The following is a 23379-nucleotide window of genomic DNA, read 5'->3' as shown; positions in this document are numbered from 1 at the left end:
TTTTTTAGCTACTCTTGGCTTTAATTAGTTTTGAATGTATTAAAATTCCTGTTTTTATGCGTAGTCTTTAATGTTTTATTTCATATTTTTGTAAGCCACTTAGAGGCTTTCTTACAGTCAAGCAGCATATAAATTCTGCAAAATAAATAAATAGGAAGATCCCTGCTGGATCAGACCAAAGGCTAGTCCAGCACCCTGCTTCTCACAGCTGCTCATGGGAAGCCCACAAGTAGGCCATGAGGTACAGCAGCCTCCTGTAGTTGTCTCCTGGTATTCTACTGTTGCTACTGGTATTCAGAGACATGGTTCCTCTGATCCTAGAGGTAGCATATTGCCTTATCCCTTTTTAAAGTCATCTTGGTTTTAATTTTTACGTGCTGGTCTAATCCTGACTTCCTGCAAACCATGCTTTGAAGATCCACAAAGCATGTTTGCTAAACTGGTTAAGGGTGAATTTGGTTGCTGTTGGTGCAATTGTCTTGCTAAAATATCGTTAAAGCCGACAAAGGAAGGGAGGAGTGAACGCCTGCACAAATACCCTATCTTAAGTGGTGTGTGGGTGTGTGATCTTATTGCAACTACTTCTGGGTCGTACATAAAGTGCTGCAAATACAAGGTAACTTTCAGATGACCCCTTTAAGAAAAGAAATTGGTGCATTACTGGTCGGTGTTAGGAATGATTCTTTAACACTTGATTAGTGCCTTGGAAGTAGGGCTCAGAATGTTGCAGCTGATACCAAATTGGGAATCTCTATGAGCAGCAGTGAGAATAAGGAAATAATTCCAAAATACTTCTTCATGCTGTGTAAAGCTTAGTTTAAGGAGTGAATGGGTCAAATGATCAGCTGGTATATTCAGGCCTACTTGCATTTGTTATCATCTCGGGGTGGGGTGCGGGGAGCCCCATACCTGCTAACTAGATAACCTAAGTTCAAGCACTCGGAATCAGTGACGAAAGAGCATCTTGAACAGATGGACAACGAGGAATGGAGAGTTGGTGGTAGGAATGTAATTAAATGTGGGTTTGGACTATGTGGCAGTAAACACAGCGTAATAAAAATTGCCTGCTCTTTAACTGTCATATCTGCTCCATGTTGCAGCAAGTAGAACATTGCAATCTCATGTGACCATTGAAACATCTCGCATATCTATAAGTGGTTCAAGTGGTTAGAGCATGGTGCTGATAACACCAAGATTGCAGGTTTGACCGCTGTATGGGATGGCTGCATATTCCTGCATTGCACGGGGTTGGACTAGATGATCCTCAGGGTCGTTTCTCATTCTACAATTCTAAGATTATTTGACTACAGAGGAGGACTGAATTGGATGGGGTGGCGCTTTGGGGACTTCCGCGCTGGACATTTAGAGCACTATTGTTCCACCTTAGCGGCCATGGTTTACCCAGGAGAATCCTGGGAACTAACTAGTTAAGGGTTCTGAGAGTTGCTAGGAAATTCCTATTCCCCTTACAAAGCTACAATTTCCAGAGTTCCCCTGGGATTGGTTGTTACACCACACTGGGAATTGCAGCTACTGGATTCCTTGGGAGAAGCCATAACACAAATTGGTGGATAAGGGTGAGATCCAACATAGTACGGGTGGGCATCATTCATGCAGCAGGGCTTCTCCTTCTCCCCTGGCCATGTCCATGGACCTCCAAACTCTGCCCTAGATGGATGGGAGACTGTATGGATCAGAAAGGGGACAGGGGGAAATGCAGGCAGCTAGAGAGGAGTGATTTACATATGGCAAGTGGGTGTCATTGGATGTCACCCTAGTATAGGTGTCATGAGTATCTCGAACTTCTTTATTGCCTTTTGAGTACCAGTTCATGGAAATATTGTGCTCCGGTCTTGCTAGCAGGTTTCCCATAGACATCTGGTTGGCCACTATGAGAGCAGGATGCTGGACTAGATGGGCCATTGGCCTGATCCAGCAGGCTCTTCTTATGTTCTTATTTACATTTCAGCAAGCATGGTGGAAAATTACAGCCTATGCAAGCCAGAGAAGTAGGACTGGAATCCATATCTCTTTAAAGCCATCCGGTCAATAGTGTCATTTCTGAAGCTAAATTGGATAAGATTCTAGACAATGTGCTACAGTCAGGGGTCATGTACTGCCCATGGAGAGAGCCGTTGAATTAATTAAAATGTGTTATCTAATGACTCATTCTTCTTGTGTAATTTCCTTTCTTATCCCATTTGTTAACAGCTGCACTGGTTGCTTCATCAGTTTTTTCCTCCCCAAGCTATTTCAGAAACGTTTAGTGCTACGTGTTTCCTTTTGGTGGGTCTTAATTGACACTCGGATCTATTGTCAATAGATAAAGATGGTTTGGCAGCCCCAGAGAGCATTAGCAGGGTGCATTCGTCTGAGGGCTGTCTCACACACAAAAGTTTTAGAGGCTTTAAGTGAAATTGGTTTCAAGTGGAGGTGAAGAGCCAAAGTGGGTGAACAGAAGCCTTTTGGGGTCCATTGCTGTGCCTGGCTATAGCGTTTCTGACAGCTGGTGAGGATGTTTGAGTGCCCCAGTCCCTACCAAATAAAATAGTATGTACATGAGCAAAAGGAGCATGTTCAGTAGAAAGGGCCTTTCCCCACCATGCTAGCTTTTCTATCTTAATTGAGATTTTTATAAAAATAAAATAAAATGCGAGGAGCATTCCATTCTCCACCTGTCGTTCGAAATGGTACAGCTCAGCACTCGGAGCTTCTGCTCGTCTGTTTTAACTCTTAGTCAGACTGGCAATCCACAGCCACCCCAATGATAAATTGAGAGTTGATTTAGTGAGCGACTGAATTGCAGCATAACTGAAAACATCTGGTTTGGGCAGAAAAAAGCCTGTCTTGGCATGAACCTGTTTAGAGAGAGGAAGGCAAACCCAGTAGAACTTTTTGAAGAGTGATACAGTGATGTGTGCAGATGGATGTGAATTCTGATAACTGCATGTGGCTGCACCAAGTGATAAGAAAGACCCCAGTAGGTCCTTGCCAGGATCAGAGTTCCTTTGAGCAAACAAGGCCTGCAGGTTAAAAGGTTCTGGTGACGTAGGGGAGGAGAGCCTGCCACACTAGATGAAAACATAGTCAACAGAAAGCTAGGCAGCAAGGAAGATGGCTTCTGTGGAGCTTTAGTAGAGTGGAGCCAATGCCATGGTAAGGTAACTTGTCATCAAGGAACAGAGAGCAGCATAAGGCAGCAGGCTGGCTGGCTGGGATGGTAGCAAACATAATCAGGCTGAAGACAAAGCCAGACACAGTTGCTGGGGCAAAGGCTTCATCCTGACTTGGAATCTCCTTTCCTCAAGTAGGTCGCCAGTCTTGGGGAGGGTGAGCAAAGCCCTCTGCTGGTGAAGACCTGCAGTGGCTCAGTCAGTTAGGAAACCAGTTGTGAAATGCAAGGTTGCTGGTTTAAGCTACCTGCACTTTTTATTTACATTTATTTTCCACTTTTACTCCAGAGAGCTCAAAGTAGTATATGTGCTAGCCTCCCCCCACCCACCCCTTTTATCCTCACAACAACCCTGTGAATTAAGTTGGCTAAGAGTGTGATTGGCCATGGCAACATAAACCTGGGTCTCCAGGTTTAGCCTGGCACTCTTAACTCCTACATTCTCTCCTGGGCTGAGAGGACTAAGCCTGAGTGTTCTTACATCCTCTGCCATTTCCATTTCTGTTCTCCATGGTGCAAAAGGCAATGCATGCATCCAATAGTGGTGTTTTGGAGTTTGTCATGTATGTGCATGGATTTGCTAATTGAATGTATTGAGCGGGATTCACCTAACAAAACACGTCGGAGGTAGACATGCATAAGGACTTCCACTTGTGCAATGGGTCACCCCCCCCCCCAATCTCCTCTCCCAGACCCCTCAAAGTTGACTCAGGGTGGGGAGAGAGGAATCATTTTGTCTGGCAAGCCAGAAAGCTTGTGCAGACATGTTTGTAATGGCACACCATTGAATTCCATCTGTTGTAATTAACTGTTTCACAAAGGTGGGAATATGAAAATGTATATTTCTCCCAAGACATTTCATATTAATAGATGAGAGAAGCTTTGAAAGCTGCTTGGTTATCTGTTCCGCAGACCTGTTTGAGATTAGGGATTTATTGCCTGTGAGTAAGTTTGACCCAGGGTGAGGCTGGGGCTGTCTCTGTATGTTTGGGACTTGAGTGCTGAGAGTCAGATGAAGGAATAATATTATGGATTTCCCAGCAGTTGTCCCAGGTGCATGATGTGAGCTGACAGGGTCTGATAGTGAGAGAGCCCGTCGTTTTCCAGGAATGATTGTGTTTTCCTTGCAACCTTTCTCCATCTCTTATCCTGAGACAGAATGTGGGATGTTGTGTTGTTAACAGTGAAGACTATGAAAATGGAATCTGATTATAAATGGCCAGTGTGTGTCTCCAGGGAGGCACCTTCACAATCACCAAATGCTGATGTTTGTATGTGCTGTGATTTCCTCCATCTTAGCGCATGAATTGACAAGTAGGCCATTGACTGCCGGGGCAGAGGGGGGGAGCACTGGGGAGCATACAAATGCTCTACTGTGTTGTTGCTCACACCTTCCCCTCCTCCTCTGTCCCAATGTCCAGAAGACAATGGCTCAATCCAAGCCAATGTTCACAGCTGGCATGGGCAGAGGAGAGGCCAGGGGAAGGGTGGAGAGGCTGGAAAGAGCCAGGGGCCAAGAGGGAGGCCAGAAAGAGGAAGAAGGAGGTGATGGTGATATTAGGTCTTGATATGAACACCTAGAGAAGGTGTTCAGAAAATATTGGGCGGGGGGGGGGGGGGAGGAGATAAGCCTGAATGGGGAGGAGGGGAAAGGAGAAAGGTATCAGTATATAACCATTTATCCTCATACATATGCCTATAACATGTAGTGGATGGGATTTTGCATGGCTAAAATGGACAGTTTGAAACCTGCATGCATTTATATTCACCCCATGCTTCTTTTAATTGCCTATCTTGTTATCCCAAGATTGGGAAAGTGGAGAGATCAGGACAGAGGTGAAGAAGCAGAATCACTCTTATTTCAAAAATTGTGGTAGAATTAGTTGTCCCAGAGGTCAACAGATGCAAGAAGCTGATGTTTTACTTACAAACCCGGGGGGGGGGGGGCAATCCTACGTAGAGAAAATTTGAAGAGCTATGGCTGCAGTCCTCAGAATTGTACCAGAATAACCTAATATGGAAGGTCTTCAAGCTATTTGAGTTCATCTACTCTCTCTTCCAACCCCTCATCACCTTTGGAGTCTGTCTGCTAAGCGATCACTTTCCCTTTTTGCTGTATTCTGGAAGGTCATGTGGCTGAGCAATATTTTCATTAGCTGAATGAAGTCAGGCCTGTATAAGACTTTAGAAAGCAGCCAGTGGGGTTGTTGGCACATTAGGAAAAAGATACTAAGGTCCATTTTATGCATTACATGGGTTTGCCAGCTACTGGATGTCCACTTAATTAGGAGCTGCAGTCAATTATTGTCCCCAATACGCATGTTTGTTAAGACAAATGTACTTGCAAACCTGTATTTAGTTGCACTTTAAAACATCTTAGGCATACATCTGAAAAGTAATGTGAAAAGGTGCCCTAATGGTGATAATACACGATGGGGTTTATAAGTGAACCATTTTGACCTGTGAAGTATTTTGAGCTCTTTGACCATCATAGGCATACACGGGATCATTAGGGAAGAACTCCTTTGGAGCTTTAACTTTAGCCCTCTGTTGAAAAATGACAAATGAGAATAAATTCTTTTCTTTTCTTTTAGGTTCTTGGAATGTATTGGATACCAGGAACTTTAACTTGTAATAAGTGCCTAACGAGCCATGAGGAATTCCCCTTGTCTCTTTGCCCTGGGTCCTGGTTGTTCCCATGATGTGTCTTGCATGAAGTTGGCCCAGAATTGCAAAGCAAAATGATTGCTTTCCTAAGATCAGAAGGTGGAATCTGTGACAGTGCTGTGGTGAACAGTGTGTGTATGTCTTCAGTGGTGGGTTAGAGTTCAAAACTCTTTGCTTTAGCAATCCTCAGAGACCTGGAAAGTGATTTCTGGATTAGTTTTCAACTGTATCTTTATGTGGCTCTACCTTCCTTGGTATCTGTGAGACTAAGCTGACTTGCACCTTAACACACCAGTGTCTGGAGGCTGGGGTTCTCAAGCACTGGCTTACTAAGCTTTCCTAAACTGCCTGGGAGAGGGAACCCTCTGCTAATTGTGGCCATAATTGATCTGGCATGAAAGAGCAGAAGGGGAAAGAGGAGACCTCACGGTATGCTTTGAAGTATCAGGGGATCCAACGGAAGCAAAAAATAAAATAAAAGCAAAAGTGGTCATCCTGTCCATTGAAACCAAATGAACAAAGAGAGGATGCAGAAATAGTGTGTCATTTTAACAAGGAACCAAATACCTATCAATAGTCATTAAATTGCATTGATCAAATGGTAGCTGAAAGGTACAAAAGTCAGGTAACTGAAGTGGCAGGGATGTATCCTTGAATTGCCCAAAACTCTGTAGGAAAGCATACTTCAAGACAACTGCAGCAAAGTGGTAATGTGTCCTATCTAGAGCTGATGATTTTGGATGGTTTATTGAGAGCATGGTAGGGAGTAAATTGGTGCTGGATCCAAGTGCTTTTCAAGGATCTTATCTGCTCTAGTTTTTATGGTGAGGGTTTTTGTATATGTGTGCATGCAGGCTTATTATATCCTTGCTTAGTAAAATGGTCCTTATCCCATTTTCCGTTCTATCTCAATATTTTGTACATGCTCGGAAGAAGTAGCGGACTGCAGCCACTTTGCCCTGGGTGGTCTGAGAGGTATCAGCACTGTGGGGGTGGGAAGGGTGCTTTTGTGACTACGGTGCCCTCTCAGGTCACAAGAGTTGCATCTCCTTCTGAGAGTGGCTGCTTAGTTTTACCATCAGGTAATAAAGAGCTTAATTAATGAGGAATGCTGAGCTGCATATCTGGATTGAGGTTTAGGCAGGCACGGTGAACGCTTTTCAAAGGCTGCACCCGCACCATACATTTAAAGCATATATGACTCCCCTCAAAGAATCCTGGGAACTGTAGTTTGCTAATGGTCCTGGGAATTGTAGCTCTGTGAGCGGTGAACTATATTCCCCAGGAATCTTTGGGGAAGTCATGTGCTTTAAAATGTATGGTGTGTACAAAGCCAAAAGCTTCCTCTTTTGCTTTTTGCCCATTGCTGCGAGATAAGGAGGAGTCAGTTTCCAAAGCACAGATGGCCCCCATTGTGTTACTTCTGCTGGGAGGCAGAAGAGGTACATGGAGGGAGATACACACTGTTTTAACAGCCAACTCTGCATCTGAGTGAATGTCCCCACAATGAATATTCCTGCGATGACCCAGTATTGCAACTCAGGCTATAGGTGACCAAGGGGAAGTGATTGAGCATAGCAGCGTGTTTCCCCCTCAGTCATTCCTGCAGCCTCCCCCCCTTAAGGCAGTGTTTGGTTAGGAATCTCTTGTGTGGATTCTTCAAACTCATGGCTGGAGAACAAGCCAATCAATAGGCAGGGAAGTATAAACATGGAGGAAGGCAGAAGCGGGGAGAGGAGCCTGGCGCGTTCCAGAGAATGTGCCAATGAGGCACACTGATTTTGCAGCCCATTGTGTATATTCATTGAAACCCTCTGGCAGTCACCTGCAAAGGACAGTTGTATATGAACGGACATCTGCCCTGGTTCTATCTTTGGATATATATAGCACCCAGAAGTCCCTACGGTGGGGAAAATAAGGCATGCTAAGTAACACACCCACCTGGGTACAGTAAAGGTCACAGTCTGAGATAGTAGGAAATCATAGCTTTAGGATAATACGTGGTACACTGAAGAGTCCTCTCTGTGATAGCAGGGATAATAAATGAGAGTGTTTGCTGTTAAAAGTCTGCTACCCATAGCAACCCAAGGCAGACAGTTTCTAAAGAGAGGCATTCTGTAGGGTTCCTATGCCTCACCACTGTCTCCCTGTGTGATCTCGACCAAGTCCCTTAACAGCCTCGTGCCTCGGTTTCCCTACCAGAGAACTGTATTTACAAGCAATATAACATTTAACCTACCACAAGGGAAGCTGTGGGAACTGGATGTGGTACTGTAAGGTAATTTCATACGAACGATATACACAGATTATTTTCTTTCCAATGTCCTTCTGACTTTTTCTAATGCAGAATCCTCCCTCCCCTCGAAAAAAATCATAAGGTAGAGAAGTGAAGTTACAGGGAACCCGGCAGAGGAACCCGCCCTATGGAATGCCCACCCGTCAGATGTCAAGCAGATAAACAATCATTTGACTTTAGAAGACATCTGAAGGCAGCTCAGAAGGGAAGGGAAGTTTTTAATGTTTGATGTTTTATTGTGTTTTTATTTTTTGCTGGAAGCTGCCCAGAGTGGCTGGGGCAATCCAGTCAGATGGGCGGCATATAAATGATAACAACTATTATTTTTATTCAGAGTTGGTGTTGGAAATTTTGTTTGGAGTTCACGCCCCCCCCCCCCGGCTCCCAAATCACATCACAGGTTGCAAAACAGTCAAAGTCTGTGTTGATTTCCGAGGTGGAAATGGCAAGGAGGGGGGACAATATAGATGCATTGGTACATTTTATTTCAGGGTGTAATGCTCATCTGCAAACATAAGTTTGGGTCATGTCACTTAAATACAATCCCATGTGTTTTCCCTTATTTGTCATTTGCTTTTAGTGTAGCTTTGTGTACCTGAAGTTGTACATCCTAAACCCAGTGGGGTGGTGCTTCCTGGATTTTAATGTGATCAAGGAGAGAACAGAATTTTCCTGTCTCCCAAGATTACCCTGCATTATGGAAGCTCGCATGCTGCGTAGCCGTAACTCTGCTCCATTCGGCTCTTCCCCATTCACCCTCTGCTTTCTCAGGCCTCTACTTCCCCACCTCCACCCACCCCACCTCGCTGGGGTGCACCAGCCTATTAAAATGGCTGACCTTGTCATCTTCTCCAGGTTCTTGCATCTGGTTCTAATTAAGGCAAACTCCTCCCCTCTCTCTCTGTCAGTTCCTCTACTCTCCCCCACTTTGTGGCCCAGGGAGGATTATAGGTGATTAGAAGATGAGCAACAGAGCAAGTATACAAGCAGGGTGGAGGAAGAGAGGGAGGGGGTTTTATAAGTGGAAATACCATATATACCTATCAGCGTATCTTGCAATGTACGTTCTGTTCTTAATCTCTACACTTTGTAAATACAGTGACCTGAAGCACCTTCAACATCTGCAGAGAACTGCTAAAAAGCCGAAACAGATCTTGCTCCATATGAAGGATATCTCAAGTCAGGGTTCTTAGGGTCAAGTTTGCGAAGTAGGATCTGGAATGAAACTGTGATGGTAGAAAGGTGGTGGTGTTTTTGTTTCAGCTTGCTGATCACAAATGCATTTGCTCTGCAATTTATTGAATCCATCCCTGACCTGGTCACCTAGTACTGGTTTGATGCAGGGGCCACTCTGTGATGTGGGGGTGGGGTGGGGGTGGGAACCAATAGGAATTTCTATCCTGAAGGCACTAATGCTGTACAATGTGGTGTTGTGTGTCCCTTTGGGGAGGAAGGATGGGCTACAAATTCAATAAAATAAAATGCAATAAACAAATTAACTGTTACGGTGTATTCATAGCAGCCCTCCATCATATTCCTACCTTACAAACAGAATGGAGACACTAAATCATTCAAAGCTGCCCAGTGTGCCCAAGGCAGAAGTCCAAATAAACACGATCCATTGTATCACCCCAAGTTCCTTTTTGTACTCTGGCCAAGTTTTGACATTTAGGACTGACAGAGAAAACCAGTCCAAACAGTGGAATTCCTGGCATTCTCACATGTTCAAAGGACTCAACTTTTTCTAGGGCTCTATTCCTTTTGTTAGGCTGGTACTTGAATTAATGCCCTTCTCTCTCTGCCCCCTTCCCCCACCTCATTCCCCCCAGCTCCTTCCAAATAAACATTTGCACCATTTCCTGACACTTTCCTGCAGTTTGGTAGTAGAGGAAACGGCGGATACCTTAGGATGATAACTGGGAATTCTGGATTTCAGCATGTAAATGCCTGGTTCAGTCCCTTGGGCAGCTGCCTATCTTTCATTCTGCTCAGTGAGAGTGCAAATGAGAAGTTTGTGAGAGGTTTGGGCACAGGCGTTATTGGAGTACTTGGAAATGCTTCAGAAGGTTTAGGGTTAGTGAAAGGTAGCTCTGAAAAGATTTGTATGCACTTCAGCAGTGCTGGCCTGCCCAAGAGGCAGGCAGAAGCAGCCACCTCGGTGATCTCAAGCAAGTTGGCTTACATGAAAACTCTATTAAAATCAATACAAAGACAACAAAAATGCAAAACCAAGTCTGCATGACTAGCAGTGCTAAAATAGGTTTGAGCCATCAGGTATAAAATCTGCCACCTGTTCATGCCAACCATCGGGGTTTCAAATGCTGGGTTGAACAGAAGCATGGTTACTAGGAAATGTGCACTGTAACATGAAGCCTGGATAGCTCAGTTGGTTAGAGTATGGTGCTGATGATGCCAAGGTTGCAGGTTTGATCCCCATACGGGAGAGCTGCATTTTCCTGCATTGCAGGGGGCTGGAGTAGGTGATCCCCAAGGTCCCTTCCAACTCTGCAATTCTATGGTTGTAAGTGGCATAGTAGGCTTTCCCAGGGAAATAACTCCAAAGGTGCAGTGTCCCTGTTCCAGAGACCTAGAGATATCATTTCCCATGAGAAACAGGATCCAAAGCAAGGCTGTATATATGGGAACTGGCGTACAGCCTTGCTGTTTAAGGCTTGCTTATTGTTCTGACTGGCACCTTGATTCACCTGTGGAAGCGAATGGGCAGCCAATGTAGATGGAGGTGACATTTGCACTAGCTGCCTCTTCCAAACAATCTTTGTGAGCTTAGCAAAGCACTGGGTGGTGGTGATGAAAACCCTTGACCTCTAGGGAGGGGCAAGGTGTATTGGATGTTAAAGAAAGAGGGCACTGTTGTGACTTGGGATTTCAAGGTAATCAGCAGTGGACACCAAACTCTCAGTTCTTGCCCTGTTTCCAATATGATTCAGCTGGCATAGCTCAGTGGGTAGAGCATGAGACTCTTAATCTCAGGGTCATGGGTTCAAGCCCTACATTGGGCGAACAATTTCTGCATTGCAGGGGGTTGGATTAGATGACCCTGGTGGACCCTTCCAACTCTACAAGTCAATTATTCTATGATCTTTTTGAATCGTATGACTTTATGAGGAAGGTTTAACTGCCAAGCAACAAGTTCTGATGTTTAAACTTAAACGAGATCCTCCCCCAACATTTTTGGAGTCTTTCTTTATCTATTTTTTAAAAAATGCAAACAGGGACAGAAATGAGAGTTCTGTCTCAGAAGAAAAGAACAAAGAGAACATGTTTGATATTATATATTTGTTTGTTTCATTTACATACCACCTTTTCCTCAAGGTTGTATTCCACATCCTCAGTTAATCCCCACCACAATGCTGCGAGATAGGTTAGGCTGAGAGGCAGTGACTGGCCCACTGAGATTCATGACTGAGTGGGGATTTGAACCCTGGTCTCCCAGGTCGTAGTCTGACACTCAGTGATTTTAATGGGAGATACCTAACCACAAACTCACTCTATCCACTGATGTGAATGAGGTTTAAACATGCAATTGTGCATAATTTAGATCCCCCATGCCTATTTTTTTAATACCTAATGAAAGGATACTCTAGTTTACCAGTAATCTAGTTGCTTCAAGAAAATGCATATGTAACTAGATTTTTTCCCCATATATGCAGCATTCCACATGATTCTGAACTATTTTCCAATTTTAATGTTGCTCTAGCTGTAATTAACATTCTCAAGTAGTTGGCAGCGAGTAGGTTTTACTCTCTCTTTCATCAGTCCCAAAAGATGTAGTGAAAGAGAGAACGTGACTTACTGTGCCTGAGACAACAAAAAGCCTCTTTCCGAAAGCTCATAATCCTCCGATAGTCCCACCAGATGTGCATTATATATGCACTTGGATATGTCTGTTGGGGTTCCACGGATGTGAGTTGACTGAAAGATGGTGCAAGAGCAGCCTGTACATATTTGCTTGCTAATATGTAGGTGTGGATGTTCTGCCGCTTGGTTTGTTGCTATCTGATTCAACGTTTTGTAGAGAAATGTCGAAAAGGGGATTTCACTGAGGTTTGGAAACATTGGGGCTCGTTAAACACTGGCTACATTCAAATGTCACAATAAGTCAGAAACTCTGGCTTATGGTAGTTTATTGGGATCGAGCAGTGAGCTGCTGCCCAATCACTCCTGTTTCTCCACTTTTGGCATGAGCAGAAGAAGCAAACCAGGAAATGGCAGTTAAGCTGTTCAACGCATGCGCAGACACTCAAAATGACGTCCCGTGCATGCACAGAAGCGGCGAATCGTGGCACGTGCACATGCAGACGCGGGTTGCGTTCGCTTCAGGATGTGAACGGGGCTCCGGAACAGATCCCGTTCGTATCCAGAGGTACCACTGTATAACCAAATCTGGAGTTTTGGTTTGGTCCTCCCAAACAAGCCACAATTGCTAGCCAACCTGAAGCTATGATTTGTTGTTGACTTGCTTGTGGACTCTGTGGGAGGAAACAAAACACCATTGTGGGTTTGACTGTAACAGGAAACCGGGGGAGATTCAAACAGGAGTCACAAGGCAGCGTGCACCCAATAAACCTCTGGCTCATTGTGACGTTTCAAATCGGGCATGCAGAACTTCGAAATGATAAGGATGCGACAATTAAAAGAACTTTCTCTTTATTCTTTGATTGCTAAATGATTGTCTGCATCAGGGGCAGCCAACATGGTGCCCTCCGGATGTTGTTGGATTCCAACTCCCATCTGCCCCAGCTAGCGTGTCCAGTGGTCTGGGATGATAGGATTTGTGGTTCACCTTGGCTACTCTGGTCTAAGTGGAAAGGTCTTTAGCACTTCTAGAAAATATGGAGCCTATATTGGCTTTCTGGAGAAAGATTCTTTCAAAGTAGCTGGGAGGCACTACTAATAAATTCTTCACTTGATATCATTGCTAGTCTAGTTTGTCACATAGGTGACATATGAGGAGACTGTTTTGAGATTGTAAAAGGAGGTAGGAAAAGAGCCAATACCTAGAGTAACTGAAGCCTAAGCCATTTGGCAATAGTCTTCAGGAGCATCTCAACACAAGGTGGAATACCTCAGTCCAGTCTTGAGGTTGGACTCTTTAAGTAAAAGAGAAAGGCCACAGCCCCCTCACTAAACAGAGTCAATAATATTGGTAAAATACTCACGTTCTCACTATGTAAGCCAGCTGCTGGTATATACTGTACTTAATTTGTACCTAATATTGGGATATAGCTTCCAGATGTACCTGTTAGATAGGTGAAGTTTAAGGCTGACCTGAATGTTCTCATGTGAGCTTATTCCACTCAGAACAGATATTTGGATATGTGGTGCCATCTAAAGCCAAATCAGAGCAAGGGTTATTCTTCCTGCTCTTCCTCTAGTGAGTTGTGGGTGAAATGAAAAGAGAAAATGGAGCCCAGCAGCACCGAGAAGCATGACTGCTGCCACTGCCAGGACAGCTGGTAAATGGAGTGAATTTTGTATGGCCCCCAGAAAATGGTATGTGTTTGTGTGTTTCAGCTCCCTATGTAAAATACTATCTTTATTTAAATTCTGGTTTTATAACAGCCCTTATAACAGCTATGTCTGAATGCAATACTGAGCCACAGTTTGGTGCCACAGTTTGGTGCCACAGTTTGGTGGGTCATCATTGGGCTCACAGGTTCTGCTTCCGCTCTTTCCCCTTTGGTGCATCAGTGAGAGGAGACCGGAAACTTTCACTTTCACTTACTCGTTTTATCTCAACCAGGAATTGTGGTTAGTGCTAATTATTGTTTAGGGTAGTCTTCCCTAACTTGGTGCCCTCCAGCTGGTTTTTGGCAGAATCTGATGGGAGTTGTAGTCTAAACCAGCTGGTGGATACAAGTTGGAGGAGAAATCTGTTTTAAGGAAACAAACGGGTATCAGAAACCACAGTTTGAAAGTGGCTTGTTTTCTAGGGGCCTAAACTTTGTAGTATAACTAATCACAGTTTGTCCAGGTTGGACATATTGAGTAACATCATCTAGCTGAAAGTGAAGCAATAGTTTCTTCCTTGTAACCAAAATGGAGGATGAAGGGGAAGGCAGGCTTGGCCCTGAAGATTGTGTACATAATACCAAATCATTATATTATGTGCAAAGCAAGGCCTAAGGTACACTCTACCAAAATTGTTTTGTTTTGCCTGTTAAGTGCTGAAGATTAACAACAAAGGAAAGTTATTAAGTTCTATAAATAACAATATATCCAAGCTGCATTTCTGAAGGATGTTTATTGTTTCTGCTAATAACTATGTTATATTTGAAAGGCACATTGCAGCTTTGCAGTAGAAGGTATAATATTGTTGGAACTGTCACTGAGGAACAGCACTGAAATTGTGAAAAGGAATAAAATGATAGGTTTGTGTGGCACACTGGGGGGAAAAGCAGCTTAAAATAATATGTTAAGAAATGTAACTTTTGAAGTGAAGGTTTACGGCATTTCCTAGGAGGGCTTTTCATTTGCCAGGCCACAAGGAAGCTTGTTGTTCTTTCTGTTTGCTGCCTCAGTCTGCTTCTTCCTCATAAAGTGACATCTATTTTCACCTGGCACCAAAGTTCAAATGCCAGGCTTGTGGGCCTTTGGACTGGAGCTTAGGAAGAGACTAGTAAAGAGCAGCTTGAACCACGCACCATAGATAACAAAGGGCTCTGACAGGGTTAGTACTTGGAAGTTTTTGCTTGGGGAAGATGAGCGCTGACCAAGTGCATTTTCTATTCCATGTCTGTCTTATTGGAACTGGGAAGAAAGGATCTCCCCCATTTGGGGAGTTTCGAGTGCGTTTGTGTTCCTCTGAAGCTTTCTGCTCCCTTCTAATCTCTCGTTAGAAAGGGAAGGGGGCAAAGGGGCATTGTTTAATGTTGTTAGGAGCTCGTGACTCCAAAGAGCAGCATTAGCTTATAATTAATCACCTAAGCTGGCTTTTGGTAACAAGTCTTTACTGAATAGAAGTTTCGAGCAACAAGATGCTCTTAAGAGCTCGCACTCGGCTGCAGACATTCCAGAGATACTTTTTGCTCCCAAAGAGATGGATGGACAGACATACGAAGGAGCTTGTGAAAAGGCAAACCACGAACAGGTTTGGGGAAGCGATTCCCACTGTTTGAGGTGGTTCAGGGGGAAGAACACAAGATGGGAGTCCGTTGTCTTGTGTTGCATTAAGTTTGTAAGAGATGAGTATTAAAAAAAAAATTACTCTGGGATGGATACAGAGCATGCTGCTCCAACAGAACTGACATGTCACCAAAGCTGGGTAGCTGGCTCAAGTGCCTCTAGCCTAAAGCTGAGGAAAGCCCTGTGGAGGATTTGCTTATTTTTAGCAAGAAAAGAACAACAGTCCCCTCATCAACTCACTCGCAACCACTTAACAGGAGTCGGCACTCTTTTTCAGGGTTGCTTATCAGTTCTGTTGTAACTCCCCTAAGCTAGCCAGTTGACACACCTTCCCCGTCTGGTTGCTTATCTCACCTTTGCTTGCATCTCCGTTAAGTGTTCATGAAAGTGACCTTCAAGGCAAGGTGGCCAGAAGGTAGGAGCTGACCTGCCACCATAGCCAGAAAGGTAACACTGTGGAACAGTCATGCCTGACACAAATGGCTTGAGGGAGCAGCAGCCAACATCAGGATCTCTCCCGATGCACACAGAACTCTTTGGAGTGTTATGTACTGAATTGAATAGGATCCAAACTGCAGCAGTCTGATTGGTCCTAGAACAATAGGATCCAAAAGGCAGCAGTCTGATTGGTCCTAGAACAATAGGATTCAGAATGCAGCAGTCTGATTGGTCTTAGAACAATGCAGCAGTATGATTGGTTGGCAGGAACCACCCAATCATGCTCCAGATAGAAGTGAATCCACAACCTGATTGGCTTACAGTAGAATTCCAGAATTAGCCAATCATGTGCAGCCCATTGTGTAAATAATGTATATAAAGCAGATACTTTGAGGGGACAGCCATTCATTCCTCCTCACCACTATGAGCTGAATAAAGAGCATGAAATCACTTTGCGACTCTGAGTATATTTCAGGAGGCAGCATGCAAAGCACCAGTGTCTTTCTTCTAAGGATATGCATTGTAATCATATCATTCCCCCTGCCCCTACAAATGATTTTTCTCACTAAGCCTTTCATAAGCTTTCTGTTCATATCAACACATTTTTTTTAAATGTGTGTATGCTGAATTTAGTGAGTCATTTTTGTTTCCAACCGTAGCATCACAAAGCAAGGCTCCATTATTGCTGTATAAATTTATTTATTTGTTTCATTTATACCCCAGCTTCCCTCCTCCCCCAAGGAGCTCAAGGTAAGGTGTGCATGGTTCTCTCCTTCCCCATTTTATCCTTGCAACAACCTTGTGAGGCAGGTTAGGCTGAGAGACTTGCTACTGGCCCAAAGTCACCCAGCGAGTTTCATGGCTGAGCAGGGATTTCATGGCCAAGCATTCCAACACTCTAAATACAGTGGTGCCTCGCAAGACGAAATTAATTCGTTCCGCAAGTCTTTTCGTCTTGCGAGTTTTTCGTCTTGCGAAGCACGGTTTCCCATAGGAATGCATTGAAAATCAATCAATGCGTTCCTATGGAAACCGCCTTCAGACCAGGTCCGGGGACAGTCTGTCCCCCGACCTCTTCTGAAGGCCGGCGGGGGGCGAAAGTCTTTGTTCCCCCCCCCGCCTGCCTTCCCGGGACCCCCCGCCTGCCTTCCCGGGACTTCCCGGCTTCGCTGCCGCCCGCCAGCATTTAAAAATCGCCCCGGGACAGTGGAGGAATTCTCCGCTGTCCCGGGGCGATTTAAAAGCCCCCGGGAAGGCAGGCAGGGGGGGACAAAGACTTTTGCCCCCCGCCAGCCTTCAGAAGAGGTCCAGGACCTCTTCTGAAGGCGGGCGGGGGGCAAAAGTCTTTGCTCCCCCTGCCTGCCTTCAAAAGCCGTCCGGGATAGCGGGAAGCGCTTCCCTGCTATCCCGGACTGCTTTTAAAATGCTGGCGGTGGGGAGCAAAGCCTTTCGGCCCCCACCGGTCTTCCTGGACCTCTTCTGAAGGCCGGGGGGGGGGAAGGCTTTGCTCCCCACCGCTAGCATTTAAAAGAGGTCCCCGGAGATTTCCCTATTTCTTGCGAAGCAAGCCCATAGGGAAATTCGTTTTGCGAAGCGCCTCCAAAACGGAAAACCCTTTCGTCTAGCGGGTTTTTTTGTCTTGCAAGGCGTTCGTCTTGCAGGGCACCACTGTACTGCACTACATGGATGTAACAGTTACATAATTAGGGGATATTATGTCCCTTTGGTCAGGATTTACATAACAAACCCCTTCAGTGGAAGCCCTGCACAAGGGCTTCTTCTTGCACTATGGGGCTTTCCCTTTTCCTCCCCTCACGACCCCCCAAATTGGCCCAAGGGGTTCAGAGGAGCCCCTAGAAGGGGTGAGGGGAGGATGGAAATTGTTCCATCTGGCAAGCTGATATGCTTTTTCAGACGAGACGTCATAATAACGTGATGTTGAATTCTACCCATTTGAGTTTAGTTCTGCTCGCATTTTTCTACAGCTTTTCCTCCATTGAGGTTAATGTACAAACATCTTTATTAAACACTGAATTGACCCCTGGGTCAGATGTAACTGCTCGGCTAAAAAAAGTTTCCTGGAAGAACACTGTTGATGACTAGCAGATAAGGGCTTTCACTTTACCTCCCCAAATTACAACATTTCAGACCCTTTCTGATTATTTAATGGTTTACTTAAAAAGACTTATTTTGTCCTTTTAGGTCCAACTCATTTTGGGACGGGGACTTGTCTATTTGCCCTATTTGCCACAGCATCATAGACACTGAAGAAATGCAAAAATAGCAACAGTATGCTGTATGTTATGATACTTCAGATTTGGATGATTTGGTGCCTACTATAATATTTATGCACTTTATAAACATGTAACTGAGAATATAAATAAAGGAAAGTTTATTATTTAAAATATCCCAGTCCATAGAGCTGTTACTTGCTACTGGTTTTTCATACGTAATGAAAACTTTTAAGAAGCAAATACAATGCCATATTATTCTAGTCGCCTAATCAAATGATTTCATCATTTATTTCCCCCAGACTTAAGCATGGGTGTCTTTGGTGAATATTATACCAACAAATACATAATCTCACAATCATCTTGTGAGTTGGCAGTTTCTTTAGTTCATTACAAGCTGGATTTTAGTCATCTTTGGGGGTCCAACAGTTTTGCTGGTACAGTGGTACCGCAGTTTAAGAACAGCCCTGTTTACGAACTATTCAGTTTACAAACTCCACAAAACCGGAAGTAGTGTCCCGGTTTGCAAACTTTACCTCAGTCTAAGAATGGAAACTGAGCGGTGGAAGGGCACCAGCGGCGGGAGTCCTCATTAGGGAAAGCATGCCTCAGTTTAAGAACGGTTTCGGTTTAACAACAGACTTCCGAAACGGATTAAGTTCATAAACCAAGGTACTACTCTATTTCATCAAAGGCTTAAAGTTCCCAATTTTGCATTTGTGTAGTAAGTTTCTGTTTGCTATTAGTTGAGCATTTATGGCCTTCTCTCTAGAAGGGCTGGAAACTTGCTCCTTTTTCTAAATGAAAGCTTTGAGTCTGGGGACCCTGATAGGCTTGCGCTGTAACTCTTAAGGACCAGGTGGTCTTCACCCAAGAATCCCAACTGTATTGAATGGGATAAGTAAAAGGGGAGAGATATACTGTATTTTTTCCATGTATAAGGTGTTTCCCCTAAAAAATAATTTCAAAAATTAGGGGGTGTCTCCCCCCATTTTCTTAAACCTGAGCCCCCCAAAATAGGAGGCGTCTTATACATGGGGGCATCTTATAGACAGAAAAATACGGCACTTATAGACAGTGATGAACTGTTGCTAATACAATAGGCATTGACAAGAATGCTGTACAGTAGTAGACTATCCCATGTGATTTCTCCCTGGTGTGGCAAATCAAAGGTTGTATGCTTTATTATGAAATTGTGTCTCTGGCCTACCTTTGCTCAGTTTGTATGACCAAGGGAAAAAGTGCCTCTAATTTTTCTCCCCCCTTCCACCCACCCACCCACCAACCAACCAACCCTTTTGGCAAAATTCCTCACTGGATTTATTTCTGCTGATTTGCTTGTCTTGGTATGAAAGGGATTTTCGCAGGGTAAAATGCTGATAGGTTGAAGCCCCCTGTTTTCCTCCCCTCCTTTCCCCCTTTTTCTTTTTGGTTGGTTGGTTGACTAACCTTTACCCAGAATGCTGTTAAGGGGTGGGGAGTGAGAGACGCCTTTGACTGTGTGTGCGCGCTTGTCTGGTGAGCGAGGGACTTCTCATTCTAATCTAATGTGATTGAGCCATTCAGGAAAAGGTTGTCTCTTCATTATCTGAGCTGTGGGCGAAGGACTCCCTCCCTTTTTCTTGATAATGCCTTTGGCACTTAGGAATTGTGCACAAAGCTTCGGACTCCTGGAGAAACAGATAAAGCAGGAGGTTTATTTTTATCAACAAACCCAATCCATTTTTCAGTGCAAGAGAAGAGAAAGAGGGAACTTCCTGAAAGAAAGTCCAGTCATTCTCTAAACAAGACAGGATACACCATATCACCCCACTCAAAAGAATCCTGGAAGCTGTAAGGGGGCTGGCAATTGTAGCTCTATGAGGGTAAACTACAGTTCCCAGAATTCTTGTGGTGGGGTATGATGGGTATGCAGCTGAAAAGGGATATGGTAGTGGAGTAATGGGGAAGAGCTGATAGTCTGTTCCAAAGAGGCACAGCAAGAAAAGTGGTGCTGATGGGAAATACTGTGTTCTGTAGATGAAAAACTGGTAGGACCAAGGCTTTTGTAATAGCATTTGAACCCAGCTGTGGCATGGGAATGGTGTAGTGAGCTGCCCGAGTGCTGCCTCCCACAGGCAAACCAGACAGGTAACTTCGCAGCAGGCATGCAAACATTTCCCCTCATGAAGCAAATAGCAGCTTGGGAGGAGGGCAATTTTCATTGGGAAGATTGAGGGGACAGTTAACCCCCCTTTCCCAGCAGCATAGTCCCAATCTATTGACCCCTTGCTATTTTCAAAAATTGCAAAAGAGATGGGAGATTTGATGAAGGATATCCATAGTCTCGTCTAGTTTGGTCTTCAGGGTCACAAGCAATAAGTATAACTGGAATTTTCTCTTTCTCCTCAGTAAATGCAATGGTTCTTATTAAGACTATTAATCTCTAGGAATAAACTTTTTTTTTTTTTTACCAGGACTAAATGACAACTAAGTAATCCTAACAGTTTGTGTCTCTTTCTAGAGACAAGCCAGTTGTTATGGTCTATGCCTATTCATTCATTTACTGCTCCTCCTCCCCTTACTGGGGTTGTTCTTTTGGTTATGTACTGGTATGTTTACCCAAGTTGTTTTTTGTATGTACCAGACACTTTTATTTTAAATTACTCTTCATTGTTCTGTGCATGAGCTTTGGACTTGGGCTCCTTTCCTCTGCACAAACACAAGGACAAATTCAAAAACTTTTGCTTCCATTCATTTCTAGATATCCATGGTTTAACAGAATATCTGAGCCCTAAATTGTGATTAATCTTAATTATGTTTCACAGAAACAGGACAGCTTCATAAACAAAGGTTTGAAGTTGCCTTGCTTCAGTAAACTATAGTTAAGACTAACCATAGTTTGTCCACTATGTTTAAGACTAAACTGAGGCTACAGCCACATTGGAGGTAGAAAGGGGAGGGAGAGAGACAGTAGATTGAGTCTCAGCCAGGTCTTTCATAAAGTGTTACACCCAGAAAAGGTCACTCTGTCTAAATTATCATTACAGTACTGCTGTTTGTTCATTAAAGTAACTTTGACTAAAATGTCTTCTATGATATGGGTGATTCTGAAATACTATAAAAGTTCAAAAATAATACTTTTTTTGATTATCCCTTTCCTAAACAATTGTTCCTCTAATTTGACTCAAATCCCTTAGCCATTTCTGAGCCCTACTGAATAAAATGGTTCCTCCATCCATCTTTTGTGCCCTCTACTTCTGGTGTCCATTCTTCCGTTGTCCATCTCTTGGCCTCCAGCTGATGTTTCTGGAACAATACCCCATTCTTCAGATCTGAATCTGATGCCACTTCCTCCTTCAAATATCCATTTTAAAGCCAATTCAGTTCCTTGACTTAAGCCAGCGTTTTTGTTCTGGGGAATTTCCATCATCAGAGCTCTGTCTGGCCCTGAGGGAACAGTGGCACTTTGTCTGAATTTTGCTAATAGTTTTCCCTGTGCAACCTGTTTTTGTTTCAGGTCATGATATTAATGGAGCACTGGAACCATCAAACATTGACACCAGCATCCTGGAAGAATATATTGGCAAGGAAGACTCGCCAGATATGTAAGTGTGTTATTTTGCACCTATGTTCCTAATAAACAGTGATGGTTGCATGATGCTGTGAGGGTGACCATGGTGGCTGCATGGTGTGATCATATTTCCTTTGCTATCTGTCTGCCACACAACTGTGCTCAGCTGTCTATCCCTACCACGTCCACAGTTCTTCCTAAATCTTTCTTTTGATTCTTCTTTTCTTGAGAGCCATTGGTTAAGTTTTTGATTCCAGACACCTGAGCTCAGTTATCCAAAGGAATATCTTTGGGGTTGCTGTTACCAGACTTTGCTACATAGGAAACAGTCAAAAGGAAAAGGAAATGGATAACTTTAGTGTAAGTAGAAGGTTATAGGGGATTTAAGTCTGACTGTCACTCAAGGACAGGACCCAACAGGAGCTTACATTTTGGGTTAAGAGGAGCTACATTGGTTATATGTCTTCTGTGTGGTGCATTGGATAGCACTTAGTAGCAAAGGGCCACAAGCAGCCAGAAGATCACATCTTGTTGACCAAGTATAAGCTTGGTGAGTATTTGAAAGGAGATTTTCAGAAGAATATCCAAGGCGTGTGCATGATTCTTTCTTGATCTCATTGTGGAACAAATGCCAGAGAACGGTGCTGATGCCTGTTGCCACACTCACATGCACCAACAGGATGTCATAAATGTGGTTGTAATCTCCACTTTCAAGTTAGCCATTGCATTTCTATTTCTATTCCATATCATGGATCAAATGGCATTATATGTTTTCAGACATTCTGTGGTGGGGTTTTTTGTTCTTTCAGTGGAGAATTAATGATGTGATGAGCCAACATCATTCATTGTATAGCTATTGAGTCACCCTGTATGTCTGCAGATTGAAAAGTGCAATATGCACATGTTACTCAGGTTATTCTAACTTCTCTCCTACAGTTCCGATTTGGACTCCATCTCTGAAATCCCAGCCTCTGCTGGCTACCCTCATGCCCAACCTTCCAGCTCTGCCAGTGTCAGTGTATCTGTCTCCAATGCTGGCCATGCTTCTAATGCTGCATCTAGTGGTCCCCTCCATCATGGCCTTCCAAGCACCCAAGTACCTATCCGGCACAGTCTCCACCATGGCCCCCCTGGCAGCCAAGTTCCAATCCGGCATGGCCCCCCATTGCCCAGTCCATGTGGACCCAGCTACAGTACTCACCTCAACTGCAATAACAACAATGGCATGGTGATGCCCAAGGGGTACCTCAGCAGCCACTGCCTGACCAACATTGCCCCTCCAATCAAATCAGAGCTGAAAGCCTCCTACGCACCTGGGTAAGTGATGCTGAGTAAAGAAGGAAGAGGTGGAGGTGGTGATGGGGTGGTGGGAGGGTGCAGTTCTAGGGCCTGAGAGTGGTAAGTTGTATCTGAACGATTCTGCTAATTCTCTTATGACACTATGTCCACGGCAGTCTAAACCGAAAAACAATGGTGTGTTGTAAGAAGGGAATCTTCGTCCATAGGAACTGGGTTTCTGGAGGAGAGCTGGCAAAACCTCCTAGGCTCATGGAATGATCTACTAAAAGAGCCAGGACTTGAGTGACTTTGAGAGGAGGGGAATGAGCTGAAATGTTGGCACATGAATGGTAAAAATTAGAAAGCTAAAACCACATTTTAGATTTTGAAACACCAACAGATAATTTATATAGAGTTAAGTACAGTAGTGATTGGGACGCGGGTGGCGCTGTGGGTTAAAGCCTCAGCACCTAGGACTTGCCGATCGAAAGGTCGGCGGTTTGAATCCCCGCGGCGGGGTGCGCTCCCGTTGCTCGGTCCCAGCGCCTGCCAACCTAGCAGTTCGAAAGCACCCCGGGTGCAAGTAGATAAATAGGGA

General features: G+C 44.2%; 1 protein-coding gene across 4 annotated transcripts in view; it reads left to right on the top strand.

Moving 5' to 3' along the window:
- Positions 1 to 23379, top strand: part of MYRF (myelin regulatory factor) — a 102000-nt gene that overhangs the window by 24416 nt on the left and 54205 nt on the right. For all 4 annotated transcript variants that reach the window (XM_083699001.1, XM_083699002.1, XM_083699003.1 and 1 more), the window contains exons 2-3: positions 21450 to 21537; positions 22440 to 22820. In XM_083699001.1, the coding sequence (XP_083555127.1) occupies positions 21450 to 21537; positions 22440 to 22820 (469 nt within the window). The remainder of the gene's footprint in view (positions 1 to 21449; positions 21538 to 22439; positions 22821 to 23379) is intronic.

Source organism: Podarcis gaigeae (assembly GCF_964106915.1).
Source record: "Podarcis gaigeae genome assembly, chromosome: 1".
Taxonomy (NCBI): domain Eukaryota; kingdom Metazoa; phylum Chordata; class Lepidosauria; order Squamata; family Lacertidae; genus Podarcis; species Podarcis gaigeae.
Note: the sequence above shows the minus strand (reverse complement) of the source record. Positions and strands in the feature narration are given on the sequence as shown.